The 24,214-nt window shown below is 47.3% G+C and overlaps 1 protein-coding gene across 1 annotated transcript; it reads right to left on the bottom strand.

The window, feature by feature from the left end:
• Nucleotides 1-5,783: 5,783 nt before the first annotated feature.
• On the bottom strand, nt 5,784-13,099 carry KCNK15 (potassium two pore domain channel subfamily K member 15). The gene is made up of 2 exons (XM_083509875.1): nt 12,721-13,099; nt 5,784-6,783 (listed from the first exon to the last, which is right to left on the bottom strand). Exons 1-2 carry the CDS (start codon nt 13,046-13,048, stop codon nt 5,876-5,878), a joined length of 1,236 nt encoding a protein of 411 aa, XP_083366001.1. The 5' UTR covers nt 13,049-13,099; the 3' UTR covers nt 5,784-5,875.
• Nucleotides 13,100-24,214: the final 11,115 nt, after the last annotated feature.

The raw sequence follows: 24,214 nt of genomic DNA, 5'->3' as shown, positions 1-24,214 counted from the left end.
AGGATAGATAGATGATAGATAGATAGATAGATGATAGATAGATAGATAGATAGATAGATAGATAGATAGAAAGATAGATAGATAGATAGATAGATAGATGATAGATAGATGATAGATAGATAGATAGATAGATAGATAGATAGATAGATGATAGATAGATGATAGATAGATAGATAGATAGATAGATAGATAGATAGATAGGTAGATAGATAACATATATTGCTTTTGTTCCACCATGGAACCAAATGGAGAATCACCCTTCCAGGCACTGAGCGGACCCAGATCTCCTTAGCTTCAGTAAATTGGGAGCCTCATGTGTCTTCAAGACCATACCCTGGGATGTAGAGTAAGGCTGGAAGATCCCTGGCCCTCCAGATGTTGTTGGACTCCAACTCCCATCAGCCCTAGCTAGCATAATTAGTGGTCAGGGATAGAGATGTGAAGGCCTGGGAGGGAACCATCGGGTTTCTCCCCACCACAACTGCCACCAGTTTTTCTACCTTTTCCCAATTTTTCAGATACAAATAGGCAGGAAAAAGAAAATTGGAGAAAAACTGTTTCTTCCCCCTTTCCTCCAGATGTTTCCAGGTTTCCCCCCAAGCTTCACATCTCTAGTCATGAATGATGGGGGCTAGAGTCTAGCATTTAGAGAGCGTCAAGTTTCCCACCCCTAAATATAGGGGTGATCAAACTTTCCAGATATCACCTGTGTGCCGAGAGGCAGGTAGTTGTTCCTGGGGCTGCACTGCATGTGAGTCCAAAGGTATGGAGAACAGCTACATTGGCGCTGGAATGCCAGTCCCCTGGGGCACTCATTACCATGTTCCCTCAAGGAACGAACCAAGGTCTGCAAGTGATTAGAGCTAAATCTCGAAGGGCTCACAAACTATACTTTGGAAGGCTTGTTAAGGTAGCCACCCTTGTTTTTCCCTTGGACTCTGCTGCTTTTTATCATAGGAACAAGTGTACAAGAAGCATACAGGGAGCCCTTTTCCAAACTCACAAGAACATTCTCAGCACCCCATTTTTGGACCTTTGCATGCCTCATTTCTGATACATTTGGGAATTTCTCCTATCATAAGGTAAAAGTGAGGGACCCCTGACCGTTAGGTCCAGTCGTGGCAGACTCTGGGGTTGCAGCACTCATCTCGCTTTATTGGGTGAGGGAGCTGGCGTACAGCTTCCGGGTCATGTGGCCAGCATGACTAAGCTGCTTCTGGCGAACCAGAGCAGCGCACGGAAACGCCGTTTACCTTCCCGCCGGAGCGGTACCTATTTATCTACTTGCATTTTGATGTGCTTTCGAACTGCTAGGTTGGCAGGAGCAGGGACCGAGCAACGGGAGCTCACCCCGTCACGGGGATTCGAACCGCCGACCTTCTGATTGGCAAGTCCTAGGCTCTGTGGTTTGACCCACAGCGCCACCCGCGTCCCTCAATATGGCATAGTCCCAGGTATTTGTGCATATGACTCCAGCTTATGTGAGCTTCGATCTGCATTGTATTGTGGCCTTCAAATTTTATCCTCCATTAAAACAAGAGAATTGTTCATTGATTTACTTTGGATCATAGAGTTGGAAGGGACTCCAAGCATCATCTAGTCCAACCCCCTTGCAATGCCAGGAATTCATTGCCCAGCACGGAGCTTGAACCCACAACCCTGAGGTTAAGAGACTGTGGGTTCATTTTGCCTTGTGCTCAGGACATACAGTTTCTCCCTCTCGGTCCAGATGAAACTCAACTGGCTGATCAGTTGGGCAAGTGTCATTGCTGAATAGTCATTGCTGAATGGCGCACTTCTCTGTGTTGACCACAAGATGGCACTCATTTGTGCCAAATGAGGACATTTTCCAAGCCCTGAAAATGTCGCCTATTTTCTATCCTTAGCAAAGAAAACAAGGGTGTCGTCGCCCTTCACTTGCCATGCTGTAGTGCATATTTTTGCATGCACAGTTCTCCTGCAATATACACACAGAGGAGATTGTTCCTATTCCTGGCAACACATCTCACACTTTCAAAATGCGACTGAAGAGATGCGGCGTAAAGGAAACTCAGATATACAGTACACAGAAACTCAGATATATAAGCTAGGTGCCAAATGGCTCCTTAAACCAAGGAGTTGCCAAAACAAAATGCCTAGTTGCCATTTTGGGAGACAAGACGGCTCTGAAGTCTTATTTTTCAAAGGATGGACTGACAGTGATCGATTCTCTGTTAAACATCTGGCAAGTTCAGATGACAACCTTGAACTAAGTTAAGAACTTTGAGATTTTAAAGAAAAGTCACTTGATCCACATATATATTGGCCTATTCCTACCATTTTTCTTAATGGTGACACAGACCATTCATAAGGCAAGAACATTCTTCACAACTGTGAGCAGGGCAGTGGCGTGGGGTAGACAAGCTGCAACAATTAACTGTATCCTTTGAAGGTGACCCAGAAACTACAACTAATTCCGAATGCGGCAGCTAGACTGGTGACTGGGAGCGGCCGCCGAGACCATATAACACCTACACTGGCTCCCAGTACATTTCCGAGCACAATTCAAAGTGTTGCTGCTGACCTTTAAACCCTAAACGACCTCGGTCCAATATACCTGAAGGAGCGTCTCCACCTCCATCATTCTGCCCAGACACTGAGGTCCAGGGCCGAGGGCCTTCTGGCGGTTCCCTCGCTGCAAGAAGCCAAGTTACAGGGAACCAGGCAGAGGGCCTTCTCAGTAGTGGCACCCGCCCTGTGGAACACCCTCCCACCAGATGTCAAAGAGAAAAATAACTACCAAACTTTTAGAAGACATCTAAAGGCAGCCCAGTTTAGGGAAGCTTTTAATGTTTAATAGGTTATTGTATTTTAGTGTTTTGTTGGAAGCCGCCCAGAGTGGCTGGGGAAACCCAGCCAGATGGGCGGGGTATAAATAATAAATTTATTATTATTATTATTATTATTATTATTATTATTATTATTATTACTACTACTACTACTACTACTACTACTACGCTGTTCACTGCTCCTGCTCAGGCTGCTCAGAAAAAAAGCATTTTGCTACCTGAAATTCATTCCGATTGTGCAGATAAAATATCATGGATAGTATTCTACAGGATGCAGTATTAGTGTGTGAAAACAGCCCAAATCCAAGCATAGCCCCAGGTGCTGGAGATGTCAGGCGCCATCTTGGCACACAGGCATCTTCACTTGGTCACAGTTTCGAACACTGGTTAATTAGCAAGCAAGATGTTGCACCCATCGGCTGATACAGACTGCCTGCCACAGCCTTTTCTAACTTGACGCCCTCCAGACGTCTTGGGAGTGGTAGTTCAAAACATCTGGGAGGTCACCAGGTTGGGACAGGCTGATCTACAAAACAAAAGAGCGGGGAGCTGGGGCCAACATGAACCTATGCATGTTGCAGCACGTGACACAAGAGTGGAGTTGATTTTCACTGCTATCAGGAGTAGAAAGCCTAGCACACTTTTGCAAGGAGCACACACACCAAGCCCAGGGGAGGAAAAGGCTTCTATGGTGGCTTCTCAGAAGCTGAAGAAATGAAAGGAGCTGGAGAAAGCAAGCTAAGGGACTGAAGTCAAGTAGCAGCTGGTGGCTCTTCCACAGCCACTTCTGCCTATTTTAAAGGGCAGAAACTGTCCCCATGAGAGTGGGAATGTCTGGGGGATGGGGGGAGGTAATTGGAGGGAAGGCACTGTCAGCACATGCATGTGTTATGCAGCCAGAGTGACAGGCAGCTGCTAGAAAATTATTTGCCAGGCTCATCAACACCTTTAATTGGATCACTTCTGCTCATGAAAGTTGGCTGACTAAACTGGTATCACGTTACCAGCTTCCGGTGGCTTAAAAAAACCTACAGTCTTTTTATAGAGCTTCTTTCTTCCCACACCCGGCTAAATGCTGCCTTCTGCCCCAATACACTTTTAAAAGTGGCATGGTGACATTGCACAAGGAGCAGAATATTTTCATGTGTTGCCATTATGGATTAAAATCAGTGGTGGAAAGCCAAGGATGGGGAAACTGTGGTCCTCTGGTTGTTGATAAAGGTAAAGGGACCCCTGACCATTAGGTCCAGTTGTGACCGACTCTGGGGTTGCGGTGCTCATCTCGCTCTATAGGCCGAGAGAGCTGGCGTACAGCTTCTGGGTCATGTGGCCAGCATGACTAAGCCGCTTCTGGCAAACCAGAGCAGCGCACGGAAATACCGTTTACCTTCCCGCCGGAGCGGTACCTATTTATCTACTTGCACTTTGACGTGCTTTCAAACTGCTAGGTTGGAAGAAGCAGGGACCGAGTAATGGGAGCCCACCCCATCGCGGGGATTCGAACCACGGACCTTCTGATTGGCAAGTCCTAGGCTCTATGGTTTAACCCACAGTGCCACCTGCATCCCCTGGTTGTTGATACCCCTGGCTAATGGCCACAGTGGAGGGATCCAATACTAATCCAACACAACAGCCATCACATAAACACACCCAAAGGTAATAGCATGCTGCACAGTTGTAAACAGGTTGAGCGATGAGCCAACTGTGGATCTTCAGACTCGCCCCTCTGGCCAGATGTACAGCCTTCCTCTGGAAAGCAAGGAGGCCTCCCAGTTTCGAGAAAATCAGGCTGTGCAGAATGCTGATTGGCTCTGCATTGTGACAGTCACAAAGCCACCTCCCCTTCTCCCCTCTTATCTGGTTGGGCAGAGTGCTGATTGGCTGGCCCTTGTAGCAAATACAAAGCCAAAGCACTTCCTCCCAAATCTAGTGTTCATTCCTTTTTAATAAAATAAAATAAAATCAAAGCCTGCCTAAAGTCCCCACCCCCTCAAAACATAGCTTCAGGAATAGGTTTATGTGTCATTAGAAGAACAAAGATGTGGGGAGCGGGCGGGAAGCAGAGCAAAAAAACAACAAAAGGCACTCAGTCCTGTAGGGCGGTGGTTTTTCAACCAGTGTGCCATGGCACCCTGGGGTGCTTTAAAGGATGGTCCAGGATGTCATGGGCAACACTGGCCTCTGTCCCCCTTTCCCTCCTCTGATGCCCTCTTGCATCTCTGCCTCCCCAAGGCTTGCAGTTGTTTGTTGCAGCAGCCCTGGCTACAAGCTCCCCTCTGGGGCTGGCCAGGGGGTGCTTCCCCGACCCCTGTGGGGCAGTGTGACGAGGCACCTCTCTCTGGGGCAGCTCAAAGACCAGAGGCAGCAGCTGCGGCTGCCCAGAGGTCTCATAAGGAGAGGGGAGAAGAGAGGCTGAGGAAACCCTCCACAAGGGATGGGTGAGGGGCTGCTAGCTCTACAGGCAAGGGGTGACATAACTGGGCTCCTGAGCCCCACAGGGGTGCAGCAGAAAGAATGTAGTAGGTCAGGGGAGCCGTGGACCCAAAAAGGTCGAAAATCTCTGCTGTGGGAGGTACATCTGTACACTCCTACAGTTGGGGGTAAAGCCAGGACAAACCTAGAATGCAGGCTGCAATGATGCAATAGAGCATTATCTATGTATTTTCCCCTGAGGCAATAATTAGGGCTTTCTGCAGATGGCTTGACAACTTTGATGCACTGTGGGGTTCTATTATTTAAGTCCCCTAAAACACTTAGCTTCTCCTGCAATTGTTGTGACATACTCTGTTGCTGGGAGAAGCTATTTTCCACTACTCGTATTTTATAAAAGCAGTGCTTAGGCAAGTGCATTGTGGAGCTGGCAGCACCGCAGGTTGGTAGCCATTTTGGGTTGTGCCTACAAAGGAAAAAGAAGAATAAAGGCGATGAAAGAAAGACAACCAGAACAACCCGGTGTCTCAGTTAATAATTTATCATCAAAAGAAGTTCAGGAGCAGAACACAGCTCAGAGTAATAAAAAAAAAGTCCAAAAAGAGCATGCACGTTTATCAGATAGACTTCCTCCGCAGCTGGGAGTGCTCCCGGCAGCTGGGGCTATTGGACGACAGAGTGCTCCGGGGGGAAGACAAGCCAGTGTGGTCCTTACCGCCCAGGGAGACTTCCATGATTTTGTAAGAAATGGAATTGTAATATACAAGGTTGGTGTGGCAGTTGAAGGCCTCTGGTTGGGAAGGAACTGGGCTTCTGCTTAGCCGTGGCCGGTAGCACAGGCAGTTGCAGAAGGAAGGGACTCTCGTGGTGGAGCCTGAGGACTTGCCCCTCTGTCTCCCGGCCTCTTCTTGCATCAACGGCAGGAGGTTCATCTGACTCGTCCCGTCTTCGATGGGGAGCAGGAGGTCGTTCCTGCCCCGGTTCTCCTCCCGGCTGATGTAATTCCTGGCCCTCCTCAGAGACGCCCTTTCCTCTTCGTCCCGCCGCTCGTCTTCCGAGTTCATAATCAAAAACCGAAAGACGACCAAGTTGAGGAAAGCCCCGATCACCGTCAAGCCCACCAGGATGTACATGAAGCTGAAGGCGACGTAAGGGGGCTTCTTCTGCAAAGCTTCGTGCTTCTGCAGGGCCACAAAGTCTCCGAACCCAATGGTGGTCAAGGTTATGAAGCAGTAATAAAAGGCGTGGAAGAAAGTCCAGCCTTCAAAATAGGAGAAGGCAGCTGCTCCAATGCCCAGTGTCCCCATGCAGGACAGGAAGCCCACCACGACCATGTTCTTCATGGAGACAGTTGGCTGCCTCATTCCCAGGCACCTCTTGATCTTCTTCAGCACCATTCGGACCAGGATGTTCATGCGCTCGCCAAGGCTTTGGAACATCACCAGGGTGAGGGGAATGCCAAGGATCGCATAGAACATGCAGAAAACTTTGCCAGCATCCGTTCCAGGCGCAGCATGTCCGTAACCTGTGGGAAAAGAAGAGAAAACGTAAGCATTTCTCTAGATTGTGTATTAATGAATGGAGAACCATGTCAACACAATCCTTTGTCACAGAATTATTCCCACACCCCCCAAAAAATGTTTTATTTAGTCCACTCCTCCAAGGAGCTCAGGATGAAACACAGAATCTTTTTTATCTCACAACACCCTGAGAGACAGCGAGTGGCCCAAGCATACCCAGAAAGTTTCCTGGATGAATAAGGGGACCTGAACCCAGGTCTCATGGATCCAGTTCTGTATCTCTCCTCTGATTTTGGGGGACATTATTGTTGCTACAGGTCATTTTTCATTGGTACTGCAATTCTAACCCATTTTAATTTGTATGTTGCCCAGAGAACTCAGGTTATAAGCTGACCCAAAATATGAAATACCGTATTTTTTGCTCTATAAGACTCACCTTTTCCCTCCTAAAAAGTAAGGGGAATGTGTGTGCGTCTTATGGAGTGAATGCAGGCTGTGCAGCTATCACAGAAGCCAGAACAGCAAGAGGGATTGCTGCTTTCACTGCGCAGCGATCCCTCTTGCTGTTCTGGCTTCTGAGATTCAGAATTTTTTTTTTCTTGTTTTCCTACTCCAAAAACTAGGTGCGTCTTGTGGTCTGGTGCGTCTTATAGAGCGAAAAATACGGTAAGTAAATATTTGCTTTGATTGCATTATAGAGGTTCTCAAGCACATGTCCAAATTATCAGTCTGATGACCCCACATGTCCTAATTTTCAGCAGTTTTTCATATCACCCACTAGAGTCACTTCTAATTTAATCAAGTGTAAGCTTCATTCGGGGTGCTTCAGTTAGTATTGCCTTTGAGGTGCATCATCATTGAATGAAACAACTGCTCCAGGAGATAAGGTGAGCCATAGGGAAACCTGAGACTGCAGAAGGGGGAAATGTTAATGTTTGTCCATCGTCAATAGCAGCTTCCTGGGCCCCCTTTTCAAAACAGTGAGATAAACAAGGACCACACCAAGGTGGCTGCAATAAGCCCAGCAGCACTACAATTCCTCATGGCAGTAGTTCAGCTGCACAAGCCTAATGGAAGCTGGTAGCCTCAGCGATACACAGAGGTAAAAGTACCAGTAATTGGATGGACCATTACACTACAACCTGCTGTAACTGTTGTGGACAGAAGAGCCATCAAAAGCCATATTCTAGTCCCAGCAAATACAAAGTCTACCATTTAACCCTGTTTACACTCCACGAGATTAGCCCATCGGACCAAACAGCCTCCAAGTAACAGATCAAAAGCCTGACTCATTAAAGAGCAATCATCTTATGTTGTTGCCATTTTACTGAATTATGCGATGGAAGATGTTTCTTTTATTCTGAAGATTTTTGATGCAATTTTCATTGAGCTTCCAACAGATTGTTTTAGATCTCATAAACTTGCCTTGGACACTCTTCAGTGGAAATACAGATGACAGACTTTAAAAATAAATAAGGTTTAAATCATCCCTGGAAAGTCTATGACACATTTCAGTATATGAAAATATTTCTGATCCTGTATTATGATTCCTTCTGCCCTCGTAGCATCTAACAATTCATTAAAAGCTATAATAAGAAAACAGCAAAAAGTAGTAGAACAAACAGGTCTCTCCCTCTCAAATAATGTGAAAGAGCCATATTTTTGCTGCTCATCAAAAGACAAGCAGGGACAAGGCCAGGTGGGCCTCTTTAGAGGGAGAGAGAATCCCACAAACAAGGATCAAATGTTGTGTATCTGTTTGCCGTTCCTCATGCAGCCATCTCATACCTTTCTAATGTAGGCACCTGCCAAACATCAGATGATGGAGGGTAACAGAGCTCCACCTCTTGATGTTGACCTTAATTCCCGCATACGTTAGCAAACCATACATCTATGTAGGGGAAATGCTGTCCATAACATAGCTGTCAAATATCTGATGCTAGACAAAGGCTAAGTCCAGGAAATGATTTAAAGCAGCTTTTCCCTACCCTGGTGCGCTCCAGTTCTCTTGGACGACAATTCCCATCTACTGCAGCTAGCATTGCCAATGGTCACGGATGACAGCAGTTTTAGTGCAAAATATTTGGGGTAGCCTAGTCTAGAAGAATGAGGGGCCTCTGCAAGCCCCTCTAACTATCAGCCTTACCCATATAGTTGGGCTACACTGCCATCAACCCCAGTCAGCATAATCAATGGTCAGGAATGATGGGAGTTGTAGTCAGAGGGTCACACATCAGCCACACTTGCTGTAGACTATCTGGATGGAAGCCCACCTAGAAACCACATGCAAGTTGTTTTGAGTTCAGAGGATGGGTGTGGAATAGGTGTAATAATAGGGGTGGTGCACTTGGCTCCACATAGTATCCCTCCTGCATCTGTTGCCATGGTGACCTAGTAGTCACCAGGAAGTTTGTCTGGAAGAAGACAAGCCATGAAACCAGGTTCAGATGACAAAGCCAAAGCATGGCTTGGCTCGCAGCGGTGCAGGAGACCACACTTTCAAACAATGCTGTAGTTTGGCTTAGCATTATGTGCAAACCAGTTCACTGGGCCAATGTTTTCATTGAGCTGTCCACCATGGCCCCTCTGTTAAGTCTCACCACCAACACAGACCTCAGTTATGTCTTTACAATATTTATTAATTGCCTTTTGCTGCTCATTAGAGGACCCCCCCCCCAAGCCAATATACAGTCACTAAAAATATGCACATTTGGAATTTGGGGCCCAGTGTGTATCGCTTTACACTTACATTAAACATCGCCTGCCATTTTGTTGCCCGCTCACCCAAGTTCAGAAAGATCCTTTTGGAATGCTTGTAGTTTTTCCCCACCACTACCCTGTCATCTGCAAACTTGGCCACTTCACTGTTAACCCCCAACTTAAGACCACTTAGGATTATAAAAAAACAAACAAACAAACCCTGGTCCCAATAGAGATCCTTGGAGGACCCCAATTCTTACAGCCCTCAATTAATGGACCTGTCCATTTATTCCTACTCTCTTCTTCCCTTTTTAAAAGCCAGTTAAAAGGTAAAGGGACCCCTGACCATTAGGTCCAGTCATGACCAACTCTGGGATTGCACACTCATCTCGCTCTATAGGCCAAGGGAGCCAGCGTTTGTCCGCAGACAGCTTCCGGGTCATGTGGCCAGCATGACTAAGCTGCTTCTGGTGAGCCAGAGTAGCACACGGAAATGCCGTTTACCTTCCCGCTGGAACAGTACCTATTTATCTACTTGCACTTTGACGTGCTTTCGAACTGCTAGGTTGGCAGGAGCAGGGACCGAACAACGGGAGCTCACCCTGTCACGGGGATTCGAACCGCTGACCTTCTGATCGGCAAGCCCTAGGCTATGTGGTTTAACCCACAGCACCAACCACGTCCCTTTCTTTAAGTCGGTTACCAATCCATAAAAGGCCCCATCCTCTTATCCCATGACAACAACATTTACTCAGGAGCCACTCCCCCTTGCCTCATGGCAGGGACACCTCTGGGTGCCAGTTTCCTACAGCAGAGACAGTCAGCAAGAGGACAAAAGGCTGCATGCTCATCATGCACAGCCGATGGGAGTGACATACACGCCACAGCAATATGATGACAGCATGGCATGCCCATTTATTATGCCAGACGTCTGCAGGTCCAAAGCCAGCAGGACACTCTCCTGTTCCTTCTGGTTTACCTTGCCCCTTGTGGGAAAGTGCCATCATTGATGCTAACTGTACTTTGCAAAGAACAGGCAGTTCAAGATGAACATGCTGGATACAGACAACGTAGACAGTATTTATATATTTGCAGCAAATGGAGCAATTGCTTTTATAATGGGATGAGAGGGGAGCTGCTGTTGTCCTTTCTTATTGCAATGTCTAAAAGGTTCTTCCTCTACTGAGGATCAATAAAGAACTTCATAGTTGCTCATTAAAATGAGTATTCAGGACACTAGCTCCCCAGACAGTGAATGGCATGATTGTCAGTGACCCAAAAATGCCACGGAAAGAACAGGGACAGGTCTGCCTGCTGAGTTGTTTGCTCCCTGCGGTAAGCACCCATAGGTGCTTGTTATCCATCTTCATGCCCTTAACTCTTCACTGGCTATGTTCCACCTGCACTGTCAGAGGCATTGTGCCTCTGAATACTAGTTGCAAGAATCGCAGGTAAGAAGAGTGCTGGTGTGCTCGTGTCCATCTTCGCAGGCTTCCCACAGATATCTAGTTGGCCACTGTGTGAACAGGAAGCTGGACTACATGGCCCATGGGCCTGACCCAGCAGGGATTCTCTGGAGTTCTTACATACTGACACCACATAATGCAGAGAGGCAAGGAACCTGAACCCCTATAGATGTTGTTGGACTCCCATTGGGCCAGCGGTCAGAGATTACGAGAGTTAGGTGCAGAAATTATAGGTGGTGCAGTGGCAAATGCAACAAAAGTGAGCATGAGAGGATCTTGGTTGCTTTTAATGTGGCTTTGGAACTGCCAAACCCTGTGGACACTTGGTTTTATATGGTGGCAATTTATGCTCATCTCTCAAGAAGCAAAAGTGTCCTCAAATTCACTTGATCATTATGTAGTGGTATTGATGTGCTTGAAGAGGGTTGGATACCTGCTGAATGGGCACTGCTGTGTCTGAAGCTTGGCTGAGAAATCATGTACAGTGGTACCTTGGGTTAAGAACTTAATTCATTCTGGAGGTCCGTTCTTAACCTGAAACTGTTCTTCACCTGAGACACCACTTTAGCTAGTGGGGCCTCCTGCTGCTGCTGCGCTACCGCCACACGATTTCTATTCTCACCCTGAAGCAAAGTTCTTAACCCGAGGGACTATTTCTGGGTTAGCAGAGTCTGTAACCTGAAGCGTCTGTAACCCGAAGCGTCTGTAACCCGAGGTACCACTGTATTTTGCCAAGAAAAATCTGCCCCCAATTTCAGGTGAGAGAAAGCTAGCTGTGGCTACACGGTACTGGAGACAAAGCACTCGGTACATACGTACTTGCAGGTGCCCTTCACTGTATTTGCTCCATGTTTTCTAGGGCTGAAGCCCAGGTTGAAATTTGACCCTGCTGATGCCCAGCCCATGTGGACTGAAGATAGCTCACGGTCTCCTGGAGGACCCACTGATCAATTTCTGCCAGAACATCTAAAGCTTGTTGGAAGTTGGCTTCTTGCTAAGAACGATAGACTAGATGGAACTTGAGCTGGTCCAGCAAGGGACATCTTATATTCTTAAAACGAGAATGTTCTACTCATGAGGTCTTTCAACATGTTTGGAAATGACATTAAGCCAGATGCATGGAGACAGTGCAAGATGGCACACACTGCTACTGTTCCTGATCTCCTGGGCACTCAAGGGCTCTCTATGCACAGTCTACACATGCACAACCTGAGCACATGAAGGCTGCCCCTCCCTACTGCATGGACCTTACGAAATGTAGGTTGCAGATCACACTATGGCAAAATGCATACAACCTGCATGTACATATGCTGGTTCACACACAGAGCCAATGAAGGGATGGAAGTTCAGAATTAACTTCCCTTCTGCACATTTCAGCCCAGCATGGTTAACTCTGGGGTAAAAATGGCTAGGTTGACTAGGTTGACACTGGTTAAGTCTTTACTGATTGCAAAGACGAACCCCTGCATTGTACATTTAACACACATCAGTGGACCGCGATGGGGATCTGGGGAGGTGAAGAAAGGGGTCAAATTGAGCAAGGTGGAAACAAGCCCACACCGACTCCTGGTCCAGGAGTGGGAAACCTGTGGCCTTCCAGATGTTGCTGGACTGGACTCCAACTCCCATCGTCCCTGGCCATTGACCATACTGGATGGGGTTGATGGGAGTTGGAGTCTAAAGACTTCCACAGGCTCTCCTGTCCCTGCCCTGGAGAGTGACAGAAGAGAGCCCCGCGCACCCAGCAATGGGTTGCTTTGGGGATCGCGCACTCACCGATGGTGGTGATGACCGTGATGGCAAAATAGAAGGAGCCGGCGAACCTCCACTGCGTGCCTGCTCGGTGCGGCTCGGCCCGCAGCGCCAGGCGCTCGAACTCGCGGTAGTCCTCGGCGGTGAAGCGGTACTTCCTCCGCAGGCCGCTGCGCTTCTGCTCCAGGAGGCGCTTGTGGCCGATCTCGGCCTCCGACTCGAGCGCATCGAAGACCGCGGCGCCCACCAGCAGGTAGGAGAAGACGCACACGATCAGCGACAGCGTGCGCAGGTTCTGCCGCTTCATGGCGAGGCCGGCCAGCCGGGCGCCGCTGCCCCGGGCACAGCGCATCAGCCGCGGGGGCGCCGCCGCCGCATGGCACCGCCGCGCGGGGAGCTGCCGGCCTCGGCGGACGACGGCCTCCTCGGAGCCCGGGGCATTCGCGGCACAGCCTCTCCCCGGAGCCCGACCACCCCAGCTCCCGCTCACATCGAGGGTCGCTTCTCGTCGCGTAAGCGGAGGCTACCGGGAGCGCCCCCCCCTCCGGAGCCCCGGTTCCCGCGAGGCACCAGAGGTGGCTCCGTTTGTCCTCAGCGCCTCGGTGCAGCTCCCTCCTTGCGCCGATCGCAGCCACGCAGCTCCGGAGGCGAGGAAGAGGAGCCGGCGCTGCTCCCGCCGCTGCTCCCCGCGTGCTCCCGCCGCAGGGACTCGCCGGACCCGGCCACGCCTCCGCTTGCTAGCGCCGGCTGCAAGGAGGAGGGGCTGGCGGGGCCGGGGCTGGCGCGCGGGGCCGGGCCACACCTACCTACAGCGCGCTCGAGGAGAAGGCAAACGGATCGGTACTCTTCCCACGGCCGCTCTCTGAACGACCCCCTCGCCTTCTGCTCCTTTGCGCGATGCTTTTGCAGCGGGGATTTAAGACTGTCGGTTCAGGACGAGGACAAGCCCAGAAACGGGATAAGATCCTAACCTAAGAACAGCATTCTTCTTTCTTCTTCTTTGGCGATCACTCGTAGCCGAATAAGATTGTCTTCCATAAACACGGTTTTAACAGCGAGTCCGTAAGTGACCGTGGAGGCCAATTCTGGATCCACACGACCTTCCACAGTGGGGACATTGGTTTGCGGACGGGAGTTGATCACGATTTGGATTTGCCAAGTGTGCCTTCCTCTTAGTACGTTTCTCCCTTGCTTCCTGAGTGTCTTCAAAGCCTATGACACCTTTGATAAAGGTTGTTCTTGGTTTGGTCCTCTTGCATCCTTTTAGGAAGCAGCCTTCTGCTGCTTCCTAAAAGGATGCAAGAGGACCAGACCAAGACCTCATCCTGTTCTCAGAGCCAGATCATAGAATCATAGAATTGGAAGGGACTTGAGGGTCATCTAGCCCAACTTTCTGCTATCCATGACAGATGGCTATCCAACCACCGCTGAAAAACTTCCAAGGAAGGAGAGTCCACCACCTCTCAAGGAAGACCATTCCACCTCTGGGAAACCTGGAAGGAGGACTTCCATTTGTCTTTCAGTTTGTGATGCCCAGCATGCTGCCTCCAACAAAGGAGGCGGAACAGAGCCATTGCGGTTAGTAGCTATGGATCACATTCTCTGTGCCTTTGGCTAATATTCTTTTAAAGGCATCCAGAATTGTTGCCGTCATGAATGACATCTTGTGGATAGCTCAGTTGATTAGAGCTTGGTGCTGCTGATAACACCAAGGCTGCAGTTTTGATGCCCATATGGGAAAGGCGCATATTCCTGCCTTGGACTAGATGATCCTCAGGATCTCTTCCAACTCTACAACTCTATGCTTCTATGCCCTTGAGTCCCTTCCAACTCTATGATTCTAATGTTGTGACCTTTTCCAACAGGGGGAGTTGCTGTGTCCCCTTGACCATTTTGGTTTCCCCTTTCTTACACTTTTCCAGCTCCGCAATATCCTTTTCAAGGTGAGGCAACCAGAACGATACCCAGTAGTCCAGGTCTGGTCTCACCCTAAGAACATGAGAAGAGCCCTGCTTGGATCAGGCCAACGGCCCATCTAGGCAACACTGCGTTCTCAAAGTAGTCAACCAGATGCATATGGGAAGTCCAAAAACAGTAGCTCAGTGCAACAGCAGTCTCCCACTTGTGATTCCTATCAACCGGCAAATAAATTTGCACAACACATTATGGATACTGGCAGTTCATTATAAACCCCTTTCCTAATCATTGTTGTCATGAAATTAACCTTTTCCACAGCTGCCACTCACAGGGTCAACATCAGCAGTGAACTATCCTAGTCACTCATGGCTGGTTCATGTCCCATTAGTGTATATATTAAATTAGGGTGGTTGTGTGTTTTCCCACCAATGTGCATTATTTTACATTTGTTTACATCGATTCACATTTGCCATTTTACTACCAATTCACTCAATCTGGAGTTCTTTGCAATCCCTTTCGAAACCACTTCGAACAATTTTGTATCGTCAGCAAATTGGCTACCTCACTGATCACCTCTTAACTCTGAATTATTTCCGAACAAGTTAAAAAGCACAGGCCCAAATGTCAATCCTTGGGGGACACCACTTTCTACACCCACCCATGGACAGAACTGTTCATTTATTCCTACTCTCCTCTTCCTATTTCTTAACCAGGCCATGGAGGGAAGGACCTGGCCTCTTCACCCTGCTGCTGAACTCGCTCAACTGCTGAACACACTTGTTACCTTGATGCTTTGTCACTGGGACTGAGAGACTGCATCAGCCGAGGCACCCCTCTTGCTCATGGAATGGACTCCTTCACTCAATTGTTTTTAAGTTTATAACCCTAGCTAGCTTTCTCCAGCTGCTAAGGCAACTAATGAGATCAGGAGGTTCTTGTTTGAAAAGCACAAGGAGGTGTGTGTCTCAACAACAGGGCTCACACAAATTCCAGTCAGGAGGAGTTTGATCAGAAGAGGTAATGAGATAAAAGAAAGTGCTTCTGTCAGTATCTTTTTTTAGCCCTATGCAGGTGTTCTGATCATGTGCAAAACTGATACATCAGCAGAGATGTGCATGCTATTTTAGGAAACGAGGACATTGCATAAATATTACTAATAAAAAATACAGTTTGAATGGGTAGAATGGGTAGGATAGCTTCAACTATATCTTGAAGTAAGTGAACTCATGCTCACATCGCCATCTAAAGAGCTGCCCTACTTCCATAAGACCATTAAGTCCAGAGTAAATTTACCTAACTGCATCATTGTATCCACTAAATAAATTAGGGTTGGGCACACAATCCTCTCACTTCTTATGTGACAATAACTGGGGGACAGGGGGCTGAATATGTTTGCAAACTGGTTCCTCCTAATTATTTTCCCAGTTATTGTCACATAAGGCCTGGGGAAATATGAGTTACCATGGTGTCTGGAAGAACAAAGCTTACTTTGCATTTCATTGATATATCAAACTAAGTAGCATCTAATGATTTTAACCCAGTAGTGAAATTACCAAATGCTATACAAGACTTATCGAAAGCTATACTAGAATGGGACTGCGCTGCTTAACATGCACCGTTGAAAAAGGTGCTAATTTGATTCATTTGAATCAAAGCCAAGATGGTATCAGTATAAATTTAGCTCCCAGCTATTCTTGCTGATAGATAGCCCACTATCGTCCACACCCTTCTCCCACTCCCAAGCAAGGCTGCTAAGAGGTTGAAGGGTAAAGGTAAAGGTACCCCTGCCCGTACAGGCCAGTCGTGTCCGACTCTAGGGTTGTGCGCCCATCTCACTTAAGAGGCCGGGGGCCAGCGCTGTCCGGAGACACTTCCGGGTCACATGGCCAGTGTGACGAAGCTGCTCTGGCGAGCTGGCACCAGCGCAGCACACGGAAACGCCGTTTACCTTCCCACTATAAAGCGGTACCTATTTATCTACTTGCACTTAGGGGTGCTTTCGGACTGCTAGGTGGACAGGAGCTGGGACCGAAAGACGGGAGCTCACCCCGCCGCGGGGATTCGAACCGCCGACCATGCGATCGGCAAGCCCTAGGTGCTGAGGTTTTACCCACAGCGCCACCCGCATACCCCAGCACAAAAGGACGCAGGTGGCACTGTGGTCTAAACCACTCAGCCTCTTGGGCTTGCCAATTGGAAGGTCAACAGTTCGACGATGGGGTGGGCTCCCATTGCTCCGTCCCAGCTCCTGCCAACTTAGCAGTTTGAAAGCACATCAGCACAAGTAGATAAATAGGTATCGCTACGGCGGGAAGGTAAACGGCATTTCTGTGCGCTCTGGCTTCCATCACAGTGTTCTATTGCGCCAGAAGTGGTTTAGTCATGCTGGCCACATGACCTGGAAAGATAAATTTACGGACTAATGCCAGCTCCCTTGGCCTGAAGCAAGATGAGCACCGCACCCCATAGTCGCCTTTGAGTGGACTTAACTGTCCAGGGGTCCTTTACATTTACCTTTTTACCTTACTCCAGCACAATCCACCATGTGGTTAGACCATATGTTCACCGTGTTTGGTATCTCAGAATGTGAGGGTTGAAAACTTTTAGATCAATATTTTCCCTGCAGTTCCGTTTCTGTTGTTTTATAAACCATAATAGAGCAAGCAGATGGCCAGCCCTGGAAGATAGGGGGGCGGGAGCCACTCTTCCATTTTTAAATACAGCTGGTTAAAAACCACCGTGTCTTTGTGTGCAAAGAAAAGAAAAAGAAAAAGTAACCTTCAGAACAACATTTTGATATATGACTATATTTGATATATTGACAAGCTGTATTTTAAGCCATATTTTAATTAACTGTTTGTTTGTTTGTTTGTTTGTTTGTTGTTTTTCTATTATGTTTTATTGTAATTCATATTTGGTGTTAGCCGCCCTGAGCCTGGCTCTGGCAAGGGAGGGTGGGATATAAATAAAATAAATAAAATAAATTATTATTATTATTATTATTATTATTATTATTATTATTATTATTTAGCAGCAAATCCCATGACATTCAGGACTTTTTATTATTATTTTAATGTAGAACGTCTGAATTTCAGTGACACCCCTCCTCACACACATACACTGGATATATGAAGGTTGCCGCATACACTCAAAGGGCAGTGAGGCTGCAGCTCTGGCCCCGTCCTGAGGTCATGCACCTGTCCCCAGTGTGCTCAGGTGTGGGAACCTACAGAAGAAAAAATAACACCTATGACCATGGCAGATTTGGGAGAAATCATAGAATCGGAGAGTTGGAAGGGACCACAAGGGTAATCTGTTAGGATATAGTTCCGTTCCACCTTAAAAGGAACAGGCATGACTGTTGTGTGTCACGTGCCTGTTTACTTCCAGTACAGTCTGCTGGGAACTTCTGTTTGTATATTGCTTTTGCTATACTGCTGTTGTGCTTGGACACAAAGGGAAGCAGGCATGTTTTTTCCTTTGTTCCTGAACTATGCTGAATAAAGGTAAGGTAAAGGGGCCCCTGACCATTAGGTCCAGTCGTGGCCGACTCTGGGGTTGTGGCGCTCATCTCGCTTTATTGGCCGAGGAAGCCGGCATACAGCTTCCGGGTCATGTGGCCGGCATGACTAAGCCGCTTCTGGCAAACCAGAGCACTGCACGGAAACGCCGTTTACCTTCCCGCCAGAGCGGTACCTATTTATCTACTTGCACTTTGACATGCCTTTGAACTGCTAGGTTGGCAGGAGCAGGGACCGAGCAATTGGAGCTCACCCCGTTGCGGGGATTCGAACCTCCGACCTTCTGATCGGCAAGTCCTAGGCTCTGTGGTTTAACCCATAGCTCCACCTGTAAATAATGCTTACACATGTCTGTCCGCCACTTCCGTTGTGAGAAGTTATTCACTCTGCTGACTAGAATGTGCCAAGACAAGTCTCTAAAGGTCTCTGAGGCTTGTGTCGCTGTTTGATGCTGTTCTGAGGAATGGAGATCGCCCGGCTGCCAGCCGGCGGATGGAGCCAGTTGGGGGCCTGCCAAATGCCCCCGTCTCCCCAGACGCATCCCAACATAATCTAGTCCAACCCACTGCAATGTAGGAATCTTTAACCCAATGTGGGGCTCGAACCCACAACCCTGAAATTAAGAGACTCATGGTGTTCCGGCTGAGCTATACCTTATGTGTATGTCCATGAACACCACTATTTAAAATCAAATCAACAGATCCATGCTTGAGCCACTGTAGGTGCACCTAAAGGATTTTCAGGACTTACTGTCTAACTGCACCTATAGAGTAGCATTGAGATGAGGCATAGAGGAAGGATGAGTAGCAGAGGTAGGGAGACTATCAGGGCAATTGTGAGTGGCATCTGATTGGACAGCAGCTCCCTTTCAATTCCACGTCTCCTGCATGGAGGCAGAAGCAGAGTCAGGAGAACAGAGGCCTTTAGCTGTCATGGGTTCCATGGGCAGTGTTGGGCTAGAGGAGGAATCAAACTTGGGTAGATGGGGTTGGAAGATGGTGGGAATGGTGGATGTGACATGAGACTCCTCTATGTTTTCAGCAGCAGCAGCTACTTGTCCTAATGAGACAAAGAGAGAGGATTTAATTGTGCAGAAAGGAATATCTAAGTCACTGCCAAGAGAGAGAGAGAGAGGAGAAAGGATTGTGTCTCTCAGCTAAGGCTTTGCTTAGAATTCAGCAGAGACACAGGAGGAAGCAGAGCTTTCATATCTGCATCTGAAATGCACACCCCCTGCCAGCTGACGAGCATCAGCCTAATTAGGCAGGGGAAGAAACCAGGCTGAGCTGCTTCCCTTAATGAGGCCAAAACTGGAATTTAGTTCCATCCCCAGTCTTGGAAGATGGGAAAGGGAGCTTTCGTATCTCCGCACAAACTCCAATTTTGGATTTTTTTATTCCTCTTGGAAACCAGCTCAAAGATGTCTGCAAAGCATCATCGGTCAACTCCTTAGCTGATGACAGATGCTGATTCAAGACACCCACGCCCTCACCGGGATCAGCAAACAAGCCCCAGAGCCAGGCATCATCTGCATACAGAAAACACCCCCACCAGCTTGGAAGACTTTAAAAGGATTGGACATATTCATTACAATCTGTGGCCTTTTAAACTGTGCATGGGGTGGGCCTTGTTTTCGTTTGTTATTATGGTGTGTACTTTTGCGTTTTTATATTGTAAACTGCCCTGTAATCTTTGGATGAAGGGCGGTATAGATATTTAATAAATAAGAAATAAATAAACACAAGGCTATTGACGGCCCGTTGCTGGAAACTGCTTGGGCTACGCTTAGGGGTTTCCCCACAGGCTTCTGGTTGGAGAACAGGATGGTGAACTAGATGGGCCATTGACAGGCTGCTCTTATGTTCTTCGCATTAAGTAGCATGGGAGGTAAGATTGGATTTGTTAGTTGGTTTAATTAATCACTCCCCATGAAACAGACCCAAGCAGTTTCACAAGAAAAGCATCAACAACTGAAAAAAAACCCCACCATATACACATCTTTGTTGGACCTTGCACACCCTACGCCTGTTATAATAACTTGGTTGTTGTTGTTGTTTAGTTGTTTAGTCATGTCCAACTCTTCGTGACCCCATGAACCAGAGCACGCCAGGCACTCCTGTCTTCTACTGCCTCCCACAGTTTGGCCAAACTCATGCTGGTAGCTTCGAGAACACTATCCAACCATCTCATCCTCTGTCGTCCCCTTCTCCTTGTGCCCTCCATCTTTCCCAGCATCAGGGTCTTTTCCAGGGAGTCTTCTCTTCTCAGGAGGTGGCCAAAGTATTGGAGTCTCAGCTTCGGGATTTGTCCTTCCAGTGAGCACTCAGGGCTGATTTCCTTCAGAATGGAGAGGTTGGGTCTTCTTGCAGTCCATGGGACTCTCAAGAGTCTCCTCCAGCACCATAATTCAAAAGCATCAGTTCTTTGGCGATCAGCCTTCTTCACGGTTCAGCTTTCACTTCCATACATCACTACTGGGAAAACCACTTGGTTAGGAACCTTGGAAACTGCCTAATACTGAGTCAGACCACTGGTCCCTCTAGCTCACCTGGAAATGCCAGGACTTGAACCTGGGACCACCTGCAGATGCTCTACCACTGAGCGACAGGCCGTCCCCAGAGTGGGTGATGGTGTTCTTCTCTGTTTCTTGAACAGCTTTGCTGGCAGATTTCTATAGATCAAGCTGCTGTAAAAGGTACATAAGCAGGCCAGGTCGAAGGAGTTTTTTGCCTGGTCAACCCTACATGGAAAGTGCACACACCAACCCACTGCAGGGGGTTGGTCTAGATGATCCTCAGGGTCCCTTTCAGCTCTACAGTTCTATGATTCTTTCTCTTTTGGTGCCCCAGAATGCTTGAAGTGGTATGCTCAGACACTCTGAGAGTTCAGAAGTGGAAATAAGGGCCCTCCACTTACAACATGACTTTCTCTCAGCAAAGATCACTACCTGTACATTTACCCCTTAACATTAAAATGCATTTATTTAAAATATTTCTATCCTTTTTTGGGGCAAAGCCTCAGATGATGATGATATAAAAAGATTAAAAGCAAAAACAATTAAGCAAATGTAATAAAACAACCTCAGATTAAAAACAATGGGGGGAATTAGATTAAGGAAAATCTCCCTGGCATTGTTTAAAGCTGGGAGTTCTGAAGCCCTCTAAAGCCTACACCTACTTCAAAAACACACCTACTTTGCAATTTTGGTGGAGTCTACACACATATAAAAACCGTTCTGAAAATGCTTTTTTGAAAAAAGGTGGTTTTTTTAAAAAAATACATTGAATTTTCCATAAGGCTCACCATCACTATCTAGTATCACACTATATATTGCACTTAAAACACACTTAAAACGTTTTATTTGCAGCTGAGTCCCAAATCTCTCAATTGTTACCAATCTAGAGAGTTCTGTTGCTGGCAGACCAACCTTGTTCCTCCCTCAATACCCTGAAAATTGTACTGAATCCTGGCTAGTTATCAGTTCTGTTCACTCCTCATGCCATTTAGCAATGCCCAGAACCTTCTACAGATGCCAGAACCTGGTTGCAGGTACATCCTTGGTATAAATTCCTCTTTCTTGCTGAAATTTACATACAGTGGTACCTCAGGTTAAGTACTTAATTCATTCCGGAGGTCCGTACTTAACCTGAAACTGTTCTCAACCTGAAGCACCACTTTAGCTAATGGGGCCTCCTGCTGCTGCCGCGCCGCCGGAGCACAATTTCTGTTCTCATCCTGAAGCAAAGTTCTTAACCTGAGGTAATATTTCTGGGTTAGCAGAGTCTGTAACCTGAAGCATATGTAACCTGAAGCGTATGTAACCTGAAGTACAGTGGTGCCTTGCAAGACGAAATTAATCCGTTCCGCGAGTCTCTTTGTCTTGCGGTTTTTTCGTCTTGCGAAGCACGGCTATTAGCGGCTTATAATAATAATAATAATAATAATAATAATAATAATAATAATAATAATTTATTATTTGTACCCCGCCCATCTGGCTGGGTTTCCCCAGCCACTCTGGGCGGCTTCCACAGAAACCAAAAAACACTAAAATATCATACATTAAAAGCTTCCCTGAATAGGGCCGCCTAGCGGCTATTAGCGGCTTAGCGGCTATTAACGGCTTAGCAGCTTTAAGAAAAAGGAAACAAACTCGCAAGAACTCACAAGACGTTTTGTCTTGCGAAGCAAGCCCATAGAGAAATTCGTCTTGCGGAACGACTCAAAAAACGGAAAACTCTTTCGTCTTGCGCGTTTTTCGTCTTGCGAGGCATTCGTCTTGCGAGGTACCACTGTACCACTGTTTTTGATCCATTCTAGATGAGTGACAGCCATTTCCAAACATTCCCTATGCAGTTCCAAATAACTAGAAGAGGTATTGCAGGAAGGTTATGTTTTCCTTTGATTCATTTTGGCTTTGCAAAGACCCCCAAGAGCATTTTAAAGATTTCTGCCTATTCTTTGCATTGTTTAGGTTCTAACTGCTTTTTCTTGATATTGCACGCATAAACCCACCCCCTCCTTTTGCTCTTTCTGCACCTTTTACTATGGCATTCTGGTTTCATTTTAAAATGTTAGACATGTGCTTTAAATGTGTGATGCGTATGCGGGTCTTCTGGTCTCACAGAGCTTCTGTTTATTCCATTCAAAAATATTCCCGATGCTCATAGAGCCCGTGACACAGTCTGCAAAAGAGCAGTTACATTTCTTTTTACGTTGCTCATGGTCCGAGTTTCTCTGCAGCACTTCAGTCCTCGTGTCATTGGAACAGAAAACATTTTCCGCTCCTCTTGGAGTGGCCAGCCACCTCCTCTGGGCCTGTCACTGTGGCCTGTTAGCAAAGTGGTAAGCAAATAATGAAAAGGACGCTACTCAGCTTTTTCCACCCTCTGCTCTCTTCCTTTCAGAAACTGATGTATTGCACCTATTAGCGGAATTAGAAGCACCAAGACAGTGACATAAACCCTTATCCCGCCCCTGAGTTAATGGAATGGAACTGGAAACCCAGTGAAGCAAGAATCCAATGTCGTCTTGCTGCTTCTATTTATACTTGGTGAATACGATAGGACCAGGATGTAAAGCATTTCGATTCTTCGTGTGAAGTGAATGCGAAAAAAAGAATAATTCTGCACCTCCTCCTTTTTTGCAGGGAGTCAACAGCAGGTTCCTATTCACACTTGAATACAGAGATTCTTCAAGGTCATTCAAGATTCGTGTTATTCCTGGAAGGAAGGGAGGGAGCACTGTTTATACATCTTTTCTAGAAAGTCACCTTTCCAGCAAAAGGGAAAATATTATTTTCCCCAATAGTTCATCCATTGTTATCGCAATTGCCCCACATAAGATAAAAACGTAAGATGAGCCTGCTAGATTAGGCCACCTCGTCCAGCCCCCTGTTCTCACAGGGTAAAAGGGGAGGGATGCAGGTGGCGCTGTGGTCTAAACCACTGAGCCTCTTGGGCTTGCCGATCGGAAGGTCGGCGGTTCAAATCCCCATGATGGAGTGAGCTCTTGTTGCTTTGTCCCAGCTCCTGCCAGCCTATCAGTTCGAAAGCATACCAGTGCAAGTAGATAAATATCTCTCCAGGTGGGGAGATAAATAGGTACCTCTGCGGCGGGAAGATAAACAGCATTTCTGTGTGCTCTGGTTTCCATCACGGTGTTCCGTTGTGCCAGAAGCAGTTTAGTCATGCTGGCCACATGACCCAGAAAGGGAGATGAGCGCCACAACCCCATAGTTGCCTTTGACTGGACTTAACCACCCAGGGGTCCTTTGCCTTTGCCTTTTACCTTTTCACAGGGTCCAAATAGATGCCCACAAGCAGGACCTGAGAACAAAAGCCATCTCCCCACATGCAATTCCCAGCAACTGGCATTCAGAAGCATTACTTCCTCCAACAGTGGAGACACAACCTTAACATTGTGGCTGGTAGCCATTGATGGATTGATCCACCACGAATTTGTTAAATCTCTTTTAAAGCCATCCAAGTTGAATGTGATCGAGACTGTACATTCTGTAAGAGCAGGCAATCGAGCTAGATGCAGGTTTGAGAAAGCTCTGAACAAACTGCCCTCAGAGCCTC

The sequence above is a fragment of the Podarcis liolepis genome (assembly GCF_965112155.1).
Source record: "Podarcis liolepis genome assembly, chromosome: 6".
NCBI lineage: Eukaryota > Metazoa > Chordata > Lepidosauria > Squamata > Lacertidae > Podarcis > Podarcis liolepis.
This window is presented reverse-complemented; position numbering and strand designations above follow the sequence as displayed.